The sequence below is a fragment of the Heteronotia binoei genome, chromosome 21 (genome assembly GCF_032191835.1).
Source record: "Heteronotia binoei isolate CCM8104 ecotype False Entrance Well chromosome 21, APGP_CSIRO_Hbin_v1, whole genome shotgun sequence".
Classification (NCBI taxonomy): Eukaryota; Metazoa; Chordata; class Lepidosauria; order Squamata; family Gekkonidae; genus Heteronotia; species Heteronotia binoei.
The window spans coordinates 34,847,545-34,863,172 of NC_083243.1; the positions used below are offsets into that span (position 1 = coordinate 34,847,545).

At 42.5% G+C, this 15,628-nt stretch overlaps 1 protein-coding gene across 2 annotated transcripts in view; it reads right to left on the minus strand.

The window, feature by feature from the left end:
* The window catches only part of AK7 (adenylate kinase 7), a 72,880-nt gene that overhangs the window by 32,050 nt on the left and 25,202 nt on the right, over nucleotides 1-15,628 (minus strand). Inside the window, exons 10-13 of one of the 2 annotated variants that reach the window (XM_060262751.1) lie at nucleotides 12,968-13,117; nucleotides 12,102-12,230; nucleotides 8,864-9,017; nucleotides 1,965-2,093 (exon numbers count right to left, since the gene is read on the minus strand). In XM_060262751.1, coding sequence (XP_060118734.1) covers nucleotides 1,965-2,093; nucleotides 8,864-9,017; nucleotides 12,102-12,230; nucleotides 12,968-13,117 — 562 coding nt within the window. The remainder of the gene's footprint in view (nucleotides 1-1,964; nucleotides 2,094-8,863; nucleotides 9,018-12,101; nucleotides 12,231-12,967; nucleotides 13,118-15,628) is intronic. The other variant, XM_060262752.1, reaches the window with a different exon arrangement.

Sequence of the window (15,628 nt, forward strand, 5' to 3'; positions counted from 1 at the left end):
AAAAAAGCCCTAGTTACGCCTACACTGGCATCTTCACTAGTTAGTCTCAACGTGGGTCTCAGAAGTGGTTTTGGAAATCTGTGGTTTGTGCTAAACATTACTAGCAAAAAATCTGGCACAAACATAAAGTGCATGGGGGAGGGAATATCACACAAGAGAGGGGGGGGGGAGATAGATTCATGGGTGCTCCCCATCATCGAAACATGGTTAAGAGATTAAGCATTACATCACCACTGAAACTTTTCTCTTTAATAAAGATATCAGATGGGAGAAAATTTAATGGATGAAAGATCTCCCACAAAAAAGCAGATGGGCCAATTGCCCTTTGCCCTTACAGAATATGAGATAGAACAAACTGTGAGTCCAGTGGCACCTTTAAGACCAATAAAAATTTATTCAAGGTATGAGCTTTCGCGTGCAGGCACACTTCCCCAGATACATAGAAAGGGAAGTTAACAGTTCATATATAGTTCATATATTTAGGCAGTGCCTCTATACAGGTGAACAGCAAATTAGCATGCAACTTAATGATGATGCTTTGACATATGCAAAGACTAAATAGCAATGACAAGCTACGTAAGTTGATAGGTCACCATATGATTGGATTTAATTAAGCTGGAGAGCAGTGGAGCAATAAATATGCCCAAGTAGGAGTCTAGAACATGAGATAGTAATAAAATGGCATTTATGTGAAATAAATTCTGCTCCTAAGAGTCATTCTGCTCCCAAGAGTCTCCTGTCCTCCAAAAGCAGAATGTTAGTGAGATCAATGGGCTGCGGGGGGTGGGAGAGAGACAAAAATAGTCTGCTCCTTTGACAGAAGTAGCTTGCATGAATGGAGAACTTACGAGGCTCTTTTTTGTAAGTTCTTGGAGGATTGGCTACATCAAGGGGGTGTGGCCTAATATGCAAAGGAGCTCCTGCTAGAATTCCACCCTTGAGTAAAGATTTTCTACACATAGCGATAACAACTAAAACTATCCGTATAAGCCAGAAAGGGAGACGTCAAGGGAAATTTGCACCTGGCTTCTGCACATTTTGGAATGACAGTTTTCAAGATGTTGTATGCATCTTTCCAATATTCAACATTACTTTGGTCTAGCGACCTTATGGAATTGATTTAAATTGCGACAGAAAGAATAGGTTGGAGACCTTTTTAAAAAAAACGATACCAGTGAGGATTGATTTTGTTGTTGTTGCTGTAGTAACCTCTATATTGTAATATTCTTGTATTGTCAGATACTACTGAGGTTCTTTTTTTTTTTAACAAACCTTTTACAAATAGTATAAAGGAGATCTGTTTGTATACACACAGTATTTTCCTAATAAAAATATTAAAAGGAGCAGTAATGCTGTACTAAAAAACAAAAGACCTGCAGTTTAGAGTGGAATTACTGGTATGAAGAAAAACTTTTTGTGCTTATTTCCTGTTGGAAGTTGCCACCCTCCCAGCTGCCTTTACCAATGTTAGGAAACAAAAATCTGGGTAACTGTATGTTCTCCCCACAGAGAGAGAGAGAGAGGGAGAGGGAATATTCAGCAGTGGAAAGTTTTCTTGGAGGAAGCAGCACATAGAAGACAATAAGTGCCCCTTTCTCTGCCCCCCGCCCCCCCCCCCCCGGACAGCTCAGCCAAATCAGGGGGAGGAAAGTAAAAGGCAAAAATGATCACAGAATTCAGTGAAACACTATGACTAGACTTCTCCTGCTTAAATGGTCTCAAGCAGGGTTTTTTTGTAGCAGGAATTTCTTTGCATATTAGGTCACACACCCCTGATGTAGCCAATCCTCCAAGAGTCTTATAGGGCCTACTGTAAGCTACTGGCTACATCAGGGGTGTGTGGCCTAAAGTGCAAAGAGTTCCTGCTACAAAAAAAGCCCTGGTCTCAAGAAATGATGTAGTGGTCACATGGGTTTTTATCCATTGCACATTAATCACTGACACAGCAGAGCTTTAACACTTACTGTTAAAAAGATCCTTTGCCTGGTCGTAGGTCTTTGGAAACCCATCCAAAACATACCCTTGATTCTTACATGGCATTGATGCCAGCATTTCCTTCATGAACCTGATCACAAAGCTTTCATCCAAACGACCTAGTTTAAAAGGGAAACACCCACTATTAATCTTTTGTGTGCACTGGGAAGATGAGGTGCCTGAGGCCGGCCCTACAACTAGGCAAACTAGGTGGTTGCCTAGGGCGCAGGGAGGTAGAAGCCGTTGAATTGGGCTCCCCCCCTCCCTCGGCAAACACCTAGTTTGCCTCCTCCCTCCCTTCCTTCCCTGGTCAATTTCAGTGCCGGCAAACTGGTGCTCAAGCGCTGCACTCTCCGGCGGGCCATCTAAAGCCGCTCCCCCCCCAACACCTGATAAAGACTCAAAGACTCGCTCAAAGCCAGCACTGTGGGGCCAGCCGGCTGGCCGGACTCAGCGGAAAGGAAAGAGCGTGCGCCACTGCTCCCTCCTCCCACTTCCTTCCCATCCAGGGGGCGGTTTTAGATGGCCCGCCGGGGAGTGCGGCACTCGAGCGCTGGTTCCCTAGCACTGAAATTGATGAGGGAGGGAAGGGAGGGAGGAGGAGGTGTGGCTGGGGGGGAGGAGCCAGGGGAGAGGCAGGGTGCAGTGGCCCTGCAGAGGGGGGCGCTCTGGAGGGGGGGCCCGGGAGTTTGCCTAGGGCGCCATTCACCCTCGGGCTGCCCCTGCCCAAGGAACAAATATTTCAAATTCTACAACATCTATAAAAGCCTGTTCCTCACATTCCATCACACTTGAAAAGCGCTTTATTGGAAGAGATGCTGGAATGTCAGGAGCCCTGTCCAATTTCACTTACATATAACATACAGAACCCTTATAAAGTATCTCAGCAGAAGGCTTGCAGAACAGATACTGCAAGACTGAATATAGGCAGCTTCTTTCCATCCCAACCACTTTTGTAAAGTAAGAACATAAGAGAAGCCATGTTGGATCAGGCCAATAGCCCATCCAGTCCAACACTCTGTGTCACACAGTGGTAAAAAAAAAATTATATATATACATACACACACAGACACACACACATATATATATCTATATATATACACACTGTGGCTAATAGCCACTGATGGACCTCTGTTCCATATTTTTATCTAACCCCCTCTTTGTAAAAACAATTTTTATTATTCTACAACATATTATATCACTATTTCATTTACTTCTCTCAAATAAAAGTCAATATGTTGCATCACATTTCCACATCCCCTCCTCCCTTTCAAGACTTCCCCAGTGTTACTTACAATATAAAAACAAAAAAGGTAATTTAACATTTTTAAAAAAATTTTTTTAAAAAGAACTTATACTTTATGGTTATTACCTCATTCGATTAATGATCCAATATATTACTAAATTAAGTCATATTATCTTTCTTATTATAATCTTTTAAGAAAGAACAAAATATTTTCTCATACTCTCATTTTAACTATCATTCTTGTCCCAGTAAATTAAAAATAGCTGATAAACAAGTTATCCATTATCAAATATCACCAAGTGTCCTTTCACTCTCCAATGTTCTTCCACATAGTTCTGAAACTTTTGCCATTCATTATTAAATTTTTCCATATCAAGTTCCTTTAGTGTTCTTGTTAATTTGTCCATTTCACTCCAGTGCATAGTTTTCATAACCCAGTTCCATTTTTCTGAAATTTTATTTTGCTTCCGCAACTGCGCATACAATGTCCGTACAGCTGAACGCATGTACCAAAGTAATGTTCTGTCTTGCTTCGGAAAATTTTCTATTTGTAATCCCAACAAAAAGATTTCTGGTGCCTTCTTCACTTTGTATCCCAAAATCTTTGACATTTCTTGCTGGATCATTTGCCAATATTGTACAGCCCTTTCACAAGTCCACCACATATGGTAGAAGGACCCTTCATGTTTTTTACATTTCCAACATCGATCAGACATCTGATTATTTGTTTGACAGTTTTTTTGGTGTCATATACCATCTATACAACATTTTGTAACAATTTTCTTTTATATTATTACATGTCGATATTTTCATAGAGTTCTTCCACAAATATTCCCATTGTTCCATCTGAATTTCCTTGTTTATATTAATTGCCCCCTTTATCATTTGAGATTTTACCACTTCTTCCTCCGTAGACCATTTCAGTAACAGTTTATATACTCTTGATCAATTTTACGTCCTCACCAAACAGCATTTTCTCCCTTTCTGTTTGTTCTTGTCTTATTCCTTCATTCCTAATATCCTGCTTCAGCAGACTTTTAATTTGTAACCATTGAAACCAATTAAATTTATAATCCAATTCTTCCACTGATTTTAATTCTGCTTTGCCTCCTTGTATTTTTAACAATTGTTCATATGGTAACCATTTCTTTTCCTCAATATCCGAATATAACTTTATTACTTCCGTTGGCACAATCCACAGTGGTTTCCTCTTATCTCCATATTTTTGGTATTTCAACCAAGTTTTAAGCAAACTACTTCTTACATAATGATGTGAGGAAAAAAACATCCATTTTACTTTTCCCATAGCACAAATATGCATGCCAACCAAAAATCTTTCCATGGCCTTCTAATGTTAACAATTTTCTGTTTAATAACACTATCCAATCCTTAATCCATACCAAACAAACTGCATCAAGATATAGTCTTAAATCCGGTACTTGGAAGCCTCCCCTTTCTTTAGAGTCTGTCAGGATCTTCATCTTAATTCTTGGTTTCTTGCCAGCCCATATAAATTCCGAAAGTTTCCTCTGCCATTTATGAAATTGTTTATCTTCTTTCACTATTGCTATAGTTTGAAACAAGAACATTATTCTTGGTAATACATTCATTTTTATTGCCGATATTCTACCCAGGATAGACAAATTCAACTTATTCCATTTTTGTAAGTCCACCTCAATTTTCCGCCAATGTTTTTCATAGTTGTTTTTAAATAAGTCAATATTCTTTGTTGTAATTTCTACTCCCAAATACTTTACTTTAGAGGCCACTTCACAGTTTGTTAAATTTTGTAATTCCATCTGCTTAGATTTTGACATATTTTTACACAAAATTTTTGTTTTCTCTTTATTTACATAAAAGCCTGCCAGATCACCATATTCTTTTATTTTTTGGAGCAGCAACGGTGTAACTTGAGTTGGGTTTTCATTTATAAACATGACATCATCTGCAAACGCTCTGTATTTGTAAGAAAAGCCTTTTAATTTCAAACCCTCTATCTCTTTATCTTCTTGAACTTGCATAAGCAGTATTTCCAGCGTCATTATAAATATCAAAGGGGATAGAGGGCACCCTTGTCTTGTTCCTTTACAAATTGCTATTTTCTCTGTCATATCTGCATTTATACAAAGTCTTGCTTGTTGGTCAGTATATATTGCCTTTACCATTCTAACAAAGTCTTCACCCAATCCCAATTTCTCCATTACTGCAAACATAAAGTCCCAATGAACATTGTCAAAAGCTTTCTCTGCATCAGCGAAAAGCAAAGCTAATTCTTTTTCAGGATGTTTTTCATAATATTCTATTATATCTGTTACAGTTATGGTATTTTCTCTTAATTGCCTTCTGGGGAGAAACCCTGCTTGTTCCTCTTTAACAAACTATTCAAATGCTGCTTCAGGAGTTCCGCTAAAATTCTAGCATATATTTTGTAGTCATTATTTAGCAAAGTCTCGTTATCTATGGTTATGAAGTCTCACGATGTTCCCAGACGTCATTTCCTGTAATGACTTGTTGATCAGCAGTGATCACTCTCGGGAGGAGTGACCACAAAAATTCAAACAATATCAGCTTTTGCCTTTTTTAAGCCTTATATCTGTTTAACTCAGTCTAAGATTTCCCCCTCCTCCTTCTTCTTTATTATTACAAGTTGTTTATGTGTTCAGACCTTCGTTTGCCTTCCAAATATTTCCCAATTTAGTCCCGGAGCAACAGATAAAAATCTAAGATTTCAGGTTTTCACGGCTGGTAACATCATTAGGGTTTGTAGAATCTTTCAGGATCAAGTACCGTGTTCTACTGGAGAAAGTTTTCCTTCCAGACGTTTCGTTCTCAGCTGCGGAGAACGAAACGTCTGGAAGGAAAACTTTCTCCAGTAGAACATGGCACTTGATCCCGAAAGATTCTACAAACCCTAAAGATAAAAATCTCTTTACCTCTGAAGTCCTGACATCAAACACACTGGTCTTTTTCTCATCCACGATTAATTAGCCCTTAAGAAGCTTGTAACACGTTGAATTTATGTCGATTTAATGACCCCAGATACCCTGTATAGACGTTGGAAGCGGTTCTTCTCCGGAGACTCTTCAAAGCCAAAAAGAAACCCCCCCCCGGGATTTCTCGTTAGCCAAAGTACCTCTCCTCAGAACTTTAAGCATATCTTAGCCATCATCTTGCCTAGATGATGTAGAGCGCAGGTATTAAAACACCTTCTCTGTCCAGAATAGAGGGTCTGGTGAGCTGCCCCACTGGAAAGCTCGTCAATTCTCCATGAAATCCAAACCGAAAGCCCCTATCTAACCCCCCTCTTGAAGCTGTCTATGCTTGTAGCCACCACCACCTTCTGTGGCAGTGAATTCCACATGTTAATCACCCTTTGGGCGAAGAAGTACTTCCTTTTATCCATTTTAACCTGACTGCTCAGCAATTTCATCAAATGCCCACGAGTTCTTATATTGTGAGAAAGGGAGAAAAGTGCTTCTTTCTCTACTTTCTCCATCTCATGCATTATCTTGTAAATCTCTATCATGTCACCCTGCAGTTGACGTTTCTCCAAGCTAAAGAGCCCCAAGCGTTTTAACCTTTCTTCATAGGGAAAGTGTTCCAACCCTTTAATCATTCTAGTTGCCCTTTTCTGGACTTTTTCCAATGCTATAATATCTTTTTTGAGGTGTGGTGAAAGTGAAACTGCACCAGTTCTGCAGCTTTACAAAAAAAAAACATGTGCAGCCCTGATCTGGATAGTCCAGGCAAGCTCAGTCTCCTCAGATCTCAGAAGCTAAGCAGGGTTGACTCCGGCTAGTACTTGGGAGACAGGGGCAGGCTTTATTCAGCCATCTCTCTGAATATTTTCCAGGCCCCCAGTAGGGGTCAGTCATCAGAGGTTGCCATGACTTGCAGGTGCACACACACACACACACACACACACTTATATACTCACCCGCACCCACATAAAGAAACAAAAATAAAAAAAAAAACATTTGCATAGAACAAAAGGTTTTCTGGGACTCAAGTCTAATGGATTTCAGTGCCTTCCTTCCCAAGTAAATATTTGTTATTTTTAATTTATATCATATGTATCCTGTCCTTCCTCCAAGGACCTCAAGGTGGACTAAATGGAAATTATTCTTTTTCATCTTCACAACAGCCCTGTGTAGTAGGTCAATCTGAGAGAGTGGGCAGCTGGATCAAGGTCAGCCTGTGAGAGTTTTATGGCTTGAAGCATTAGAACTCAGATCTCCCCCATCCAAATCTTTAGTCACAACATCCCATGCTTAATATTTTAGTGTAAGTCTAAAATACAGACATGCAGAATATTCACTATAAACATTCGACATGGAGAATATTCGCTATAAACATTCGAGTGACACAAGTCTAAGTTCGGTTTCTGTTTCGCTGCTGATGAATTAATTTGTCTGTTTGTGAGTTAAAACCATGTACTCTTAACCCAAAAAGAGTTCCTGAAGCAGCTGCCGACACAGAGTTAGAACAATTTTAAAAGTATCAGTTTTAACAATTACAATGTAATAACAAATCAGCCATTAAATCTGTTGAAACCTGCCATAAAAACAGGTAAAACCAGCCAGGGACTCTAATAAAACGGCAGTTAATAACAGTGATAGAGATCAAAAAACCACAAATCCTTCTTTCCAAGCACCATCCGACTTAGGGTTGCCAACCTCAAGGTGGTAGAAAACAGAAATAGACTGTGATCAAATTACTAATAGATACACACTTATTGTCATTTCATCAGTCAACAGCTCAACGGTATTTATTTCAAAGGTATCAAATCATTTTCTAGTACAGTAAGTCCCAATGCAATGTAGTGCATCAATTCAGTTCAATAAAGTGCTTGTGCAACGTCCCTGTTATTTCTTCTCCATCAAAGAAGATGTGTGCTTGGGATGCTTGTTGAATTGTGTAAGTGTCTTGGAGCTTGACAATTGTGGACAACTATTTAACCCTCCATGAGAAAAGTATATGAAATGAGCTAATCAGCTAGCAAACTACGTCAGAGGCGATCTGAGACATCTGACTCAAGATTCCAGTTTTGGGACCATTAACTGAAGAAATAACAGAGACACTGCACAAGCGCTTTGTTGAACTGGATTGATGCACAGCATTGCATTGGGACTTACTATACTAGGAAATGATTTATACTTACCTTTGAATGAAGTACTGTTGAATTGCTGATGAATGAAGTAACAATAAGAACCAGTATGTATCTCTATTAGTAATTTGACCACAGGTTATTTTTGTTTTCTACTGGTCTTTTCCAAAGATTTTAATACTTTGGAAGTTGGTCTTGATGGCATGATACCCTGTAAAATCCCTCCCCTCCCCATACCCTGCCCAGGCTCCACTACCAGAATCTCAGGGAATTTCCCAACTCAGAGCTGGTGAGGCTAACCCAGCTCCTTCCTACTGTTCCCAACAGGCTCCTTAAAGGGCTCAGCACCTCTGTGCACTGTGAATCAGACAGCACTGCAAAGGGCCCGTTCCCAGCAGTGGCTAGGTGAATAGATCTGTTGAGGCTTCCTGATCTCCAGGGAGCGTGGCTAAAGTTAGTGTCCACCCTGCCCCTAACAGAGGAGAAGGAGATGTAGAGAAAAATAAACTAAAAGTCGGTGTGTGTGTTAGATTTACCTCCATTTTGCTCCATGTTTTCTTTAACTGAGTCTAATAATTCCTGTGCTTCTTCGACATTATCTCCTTCCTCTTCTTCTTCTCCCTCTTCTTCCTCCTCTTCGTCCTCTTCCAACATAACGGACTCAATCTCTTTAGGAGCAATTATTTTCTCCTGGAGGTGAGATTCAAACAGAAATGCCAAAAATTATTTATTTATTAGTTTTTAAAAAGCAACTTGGGTGGGTAGCTGAAACAGAAGGCATAGTACAGGGATAGAGGGATGTTACCATTTTCCTCCAAGCTGTTTTCCAGTGTCAATCCTGCCCTCCTCTGCAGAGCAAATACAACAGGGGAGAGGGGACTGAGATCAGGAGCAAACGATTCCCACAGGGACAACTGCTTGCAGCCTTGCCTCCCTCGAAGTGTGAGTTCTTAAGCATGGATCTCCTGGATCATGTCTGTTATTATGTCAGGGCATCATGAACTGAACTGTAAACCGGGTGAAGGAGTTCTCTTTCTTCAGCTGTCTTCCAATCTCCTGCCTGATTGTCTGAAACTGATTTCCCAGATTACCGCACACTGTGAATTTAAGTGAAAGACTCCAAAAAGCAGTCCTTGGAAACCAAACTGTTAAAAAATTCTGACTCTTACGAAAACAGTGTCTAGAATGTTTCGATCATTTCCCCTCACTTCCAAGGGCTGTGACGGGAGACTTCAGCACCCATCTTCACAGGAGCAGCAGTATTCCAATTAAAGATTTTCGAACAGTATATAAAGTTTATATACTGTTTATTACAGGGGTGTCAAACACCTGGCTGGAGCCTGCCCTCCCAAGGCTTTGATCAGGTCTGCGGTGCTCTTTTCTCCCCCCCTCCCCCTCCTATCCTTGCCCTTTGAAACTCCCAGGCTGAGACTCTTTCAGACTAGGAGCTTCAAAGGCTCTTTGAAGCACCCTTCAAAGCTTACAGGCTGAGTCCCAGGCTCTTCCTGCCTTTCTTTGCTGGTTGCTGCAAGGAAAACGTGGGATGGATTTTAAGATCCATTCCACATTTTTCTTGCAGCTTTGTCTGTACTTTGCAATGGTTTCAAATGGAGTGGAGATGGTTACATTTTCAGCTTTCCTATAGCTAGCTGAAACTCATGCTTCCTGGAGTTGTGTCCTTGCAAACAAGGGTTGATGCTTTCAGCCAGCTTATCTCTCCTGAATGGACCTAATCTAGTGAGTACTCTAATGTGGGAACCCACAGTCAAAAAGGGATATTATATTGGAAAGGCTTTGCCAATCTGAGTAGACTGATGGTGAGAAGTTTACAATGCCATTTCATTGTTTTCAAAGACGGAGCCTTGTGCTTTTTCTTGATGTTTTATTTTTAAAATTACATTGCCAAATTCCACTAGTCTCCCACCTTTCCAACTTAAACCATTGGAAGAGTTTTAAGCATGTTTGTATTTTAAGTTTAAAAAAAATATCTTTAATTGGGTTTGTCTGTGTCCATTATAAAGTTTATATCTCCGCTACCTGGCATTATATTTATGACATTCATGGCCCGGCCCCACAAAGTCCCATTTGTGTCAGATCTGGCCCTCCTAATGAGTTTGACACCCCTGATATAAACGTTCAGTAATCATGTCTGCAGTCTAGAAATTAGTTGGTTAGCCCTTCTCATGTATCCTTTTGGATCACAGCTAACTCTCTTAGCCATAAATGTACTAGGCTTCCAGAACAGAAAAATCCCATCCTTCTCATAGACCGGCTGATGTTCAGCTTCTTTCAGATTCAGTCCCAAAAGCAGAACCAACTGTCAGTCAAATGCGCTCTCTGCCCATAAGGGAAAACAGTTTACATTCATGGTGACTGCCTTTTAGCTGCAACAGCTTTACTATTTAGTGTTTTTAACTAAATGCTAATAATTTTTAAATGTGTGTGTGGATGCATTCTTGTATTTCAATTATTTTGTGCCAGTTTGGTGCAGTGGTTAAGTGTGGGGGCTCTTATCTGGGAGAACCAGGTTTAATGCCCACTCCTCCACTTGCAGCTACTGAATGGTCTTGGGTCAGCCATAGTTCTCGCAGAGTTGTCCTTCAAAAAGCAGCTTCTGTGAGAGCTCTCTCAGCCCCACCTACCTCACAGGGTCTCTGCTTTGTAGGAGGAAGGAAAAGGAGATTGTGAGCTGCTCTGAGACAGGGGGCGTTTTCGCACTCACCTTCAGCCGGCGCGACCCCCCTCTTCACCGCGCAGGATCTGCGCGGATTTCGCACTAAACGCCGCGGAGCAGCCGGAAGAGCCGGAAACTCCCGGCGCAAACGGAAACTGCTTTTTGGCGGTTTCCGTTTGCGCCGCAAAAGCGCCAGGAGTTTCCGGCTCTTCCGGCTGCTCCGCGGCGTTTAGTGCGAAATGAAGAGGGGGGTCGCGCCGGCTGAAGGTGAGTGCGAAAACGCCCTCTGAGATTCAGAGTGGAGGGCAGGATACAAATCCAATGTCGTCGTCTTCTTCCAGTTACTGGGTTAGATCCAAATTACTGCAAGAGTATAGCTCATAGAATGTCATTTTCCTTCCTCCGGTTGTAGTCCATTGTGTCCAATTCTCTTCTATAGTCAGCACAGGTGGGAGACAGGGAGTGAAAGTCTTGGGTGAGGACTTATCAGCAAAGATCCCCTGTTCCACTGGCCTCTACGGAATTATGCCAGCAAAAAAAAAAGTCTCTTTGGATTTAACTCACTGCACTTTCCCTTCACGTTGGAGAGACTTGCATGCCAAGATCCCAAGAGTTTCCCAATCAAATTAGTTAGAAACTTGGGATATGATCCAGCCAAAGCCTAGCACTTTTTCTCCCACTGAAACAGATGGGTCTTAGCAGTGCCTTGACTTTGGGTAGATGGGGGGCCATGAATTTATATGCCGGCTGATCTGGAAATTTAGATCGCTTATATATCATAGTACTTTTCATCTAAAACCTGTTTATAATATGGTTTAAGGCAAATAATGACTGCAGCAAGTTTAATTTTTTTTTTTTGTATTTGGCAACAGATCTGTGAATATTTCAGTATATTTCTCCAGTAGTACAGGAGAACACTGTACAGCCACTTGTTGAGGAAAGTATTTTTTCAAACATCTGACAACAAACGGCACAATCTGATGTAACATGCTGGAAACAGCTTCAGTTTTTAATTGCACACCCTGCTAATCATTTTTCTTAACAGCACCTTAAATTACTCCAGACGCAAAGAAACAGCCCACAACAGCAGACCTCCTTACCAGATTTTCAATGGCTTTGGTGATCACGTCCTTTATTGTAATGTGGTGCAACTTGTAGTGTTTGCACAGCTTTGCTGCAATGGATGTTTTCCCAACTCCTGGAGGACCAAGTATACAAATTTTGACTGGCTAGGGAAAAAAAAGTTTATCTTTTTAAAATGGCTTTTGGTGGTAGTGGCAGGGTGTGTGTGTCCAAGACTAGCAGCAAAAGGTATGACCAGGGCTTTTTAAATAGAAAAAGCCTGGCAGGAACTCATTTGCATGTCAGGTCACACACCCCAATGCCACCCTCATGTCACACAGGGCTTTAAAAGCCCAGCAGGAACTCATTTTCATATTAGGCCACACCCCTGACACCAAGCCAAGTGGAACTGCGTTCCTGTGCATTCCTGCTCGAAAAAAGCCCTGGGTACGACTAGCTCAATTTGGCACAATGCAAATTACATGTTATTTTGGACCATCCCTTTGTAAATATTGAACTGGTCTCAGTTTCATAAACAGACATTATGAGTGTAGTTTCAGGTGGGCTGCCACGTTGGTGTCAATTTTCATAAGTCAAAGCTGATTCTCAAAAGCTTACATCCTGGAAATCTTGGTGGCCTTCTACTGGACTTGAATCTTATTTGAACACTAGGAGTGGGACTTGAGGAGCTCTTCTGCTGGAGAAAAAAGGGGGAAGCCATCTGATTGGCCAAAAAGGCTATGCAGGGGAACATGAGACATGTGTGGAGAACAGCCATGTGGGAAAGGGGTTGCAACAAAGCGGGAAATGGACAAGAATGAGTGGAAATGATGGCTGGATCCACCCCAATGCCTTTCTGCAAAATTTTCAAACCAAAAACGCATGACAAATAGACCATTTTTACCAGTAACCCTCGACTTTGCTTGTACTCCTCAATAACTTGATCGATATTCTCCACCAGTCCAGTCTGGGCAACCCACTTAATGTTGAAGTTCTCTTTCAAGAACACGGCTTCCACTCGCAGATTCACAAATAATTCGTCCAACAGTGGTTGCTAAAAGAATGAATAAGAATTAAAGTAAGTGTGGGCTCCCTATTTTATATTACATGGACAATTATTATGCTGATCCCTAGGAATGAAAAACAAAACAAAGAGCACTAAAATGGCATGACAGTTATCACTGACAAAAAATTAAATGCAAAGAATCCACACACCAGGTACCTACTGGCAGGGTTTTTGTAGCAGGAACTCCTTTGCATATTAGGCCACACACCCCTGATGTAGCCAATCCTCAAAGAGCTTAAAGGGTTCTTAGTACAGGGACTACTGTAAGCTCCAGGAGGATTGGCTACATCAGGGGTGTGTGGCCTAATATGCAAATGAGTTCCTGCTACAAAAAAGCCCTGCCTATTGGTATCTCACCAGCTACTGCAGATGTGTGCGTGCAGCTCCTAGAAGACAGAGAAAAAGATTGCACAAAGCTCTGCTCTATGCATTTTTTTGGTTTTGGTTTTATTTTACAGAATTCCACCACCACCCCATCCCATCCCCAGTGTTGTTTCACTGATGGGCTTCATTCTGGTCCTTTTCTTAGTTCGTGTTCTGCTTGTTACAAAACTTGGGAACATGCCCAGAAGGTGTGTGTGTGGGGGGGATTGGGAGAAGCTTAGGATATTTTTCATTACTCAGAAATATTTCTATTAAAAGAACAGGGTGGGCACCCCCTGGATTAAACCATGTATTTCTTCCATAGCCATGATCATGGACATTTGAAACCACTTCCATGATGGCAGCCTCAGGGATGGTTCACACACCTACTTTCAGAACACTCCTCTGAGCAAAATGCAGTGGCTACTTGCATAGGAACATCATGGATCATGTTCATGAGTCTGCAAAAAGACTCAGTTTCAGTTTATTTCAATTTATATCCCGCCCTTCCCACCAAAGTGGCTCAGGGCGGCTTACAACACATAAGAACTAACATAGGTTTTGGATTTAAAATACAACAAATTACACCATTAAAACAGTAAAATGGTAAAACATAAAAACAAGCGATCTATCAGAATACTACACTGCAATCTTCTATAGAGTTTCCAATGCCAGTTAGCTATAGGCCAGCCGGAAAAGGGCTGTCTTACAGGCCCTGTGGAACTGGCCAAGGTCCCGCAGGGCCCTCACCTCCTCCGGCAGCTGGTTCCACCAGCAAGGGGCCGTTAGCGAGAAGGCCCTGTCCCTGGTGGATTTCAGACGGGCCTCTTTTGGGCCAGGGATATCAAGCAGATTTTGATAGCCCGATCTCAGCACTCTCTGGGGAACATGTGGGGAGAGATGTTCCCTAAGGTAGGCAGGTCCTAGGCCATATAGGGCTTTAAAGGTAATAACCAGCACCTTGTACTGGACTCGGTATATTATTGGCAGCCAGTGTAGATCCCGAAGCCCTGGCCGAATGTGCTCCCATCTTGGGAGCCCTAATAACAGCCGGCAGCGGCATTCTGCACTAACTGCAACTTCCGGGTTCGGCACAGGGGCAGCCCCATGTAGAGGGCATTACAGTAATCCAACCTCAAGGTGACCGTTGCATGAATCACCGTTACTAGATCATCATGGTCCAGGAAAGGAGCCAACTGCCTCGCCTGCCTAAGATGGAAGAATGCGGACTTAGCAGTGGCTGCTATTGGAGCCTCCATTGTTAGGGAAGGCTCCAATAGTACCCCCAAACTCTTGACCTTGTGCACCGCTGTCAGCAGCGCACTGTCAAAAACTGGCAGGGGGATTTCCCTTCCCAGGCCACGACGGCCCAAGCAAAGGACCTCTGTCTTCATCGGATTTAGCCTCAGTCCACTCAGCCTTAGCCACCTAGCCACAGCCTGTAACGCCCAGTCCAAATTTTCTGGGACGCAGGTAGGCCGTCCGTCCATAAGCAGATAGAGCTGGGTGTCATCAGCGTACAGATGACAACCCAACCCATACCTCCGGGCAATCTGGGCAAGGGGGCGCATATAGATGTTAAATAACATCGGGGAGAGCACCGCCCCTTGAGGCACTCCGCAGTCAAGCGTATGTCTCCGGGATAGTTCACCCCCAATCGCCACCCTTTGTCCCCGACCCTCAAGGAAGGAGGAAAGCCATTGTAAGGCCAACCCCTGAATCCCTGCGTCGGCAAGGCGGCAGGTCAGTAACCAATGGTTGACCGTATCGAACGCTGCCGACAGGTCCAACAGCATCAGCACCGCCGAGCCGCCTCGATCCAGATGTCATTAAAGGTCATCTACCAGGGCAACCAGCACCGTCTCCGTCCCGTGGCCCGGGCGAAAGCCGGACTGATGGGAATCAAGGATGGAGGCATCCTCCAGGAAACTCTGTAGCTGCATCGCCACTGCCCTCTCGATGAGTTTACCCAAAAAAGGCAAATTCGAGACCGGCCGGTAGTGTGCCAATTCGGCCGGGTCTAACTTTTTTTCAAGAGGGGACGGACCACCGCCTCTTTGAGTGGTGTTGGAAAGTGCCCTTCTGTCAGGGATCTATTTATGATATCCCGTACAGGATATCTGAGCTCCCTCTGGC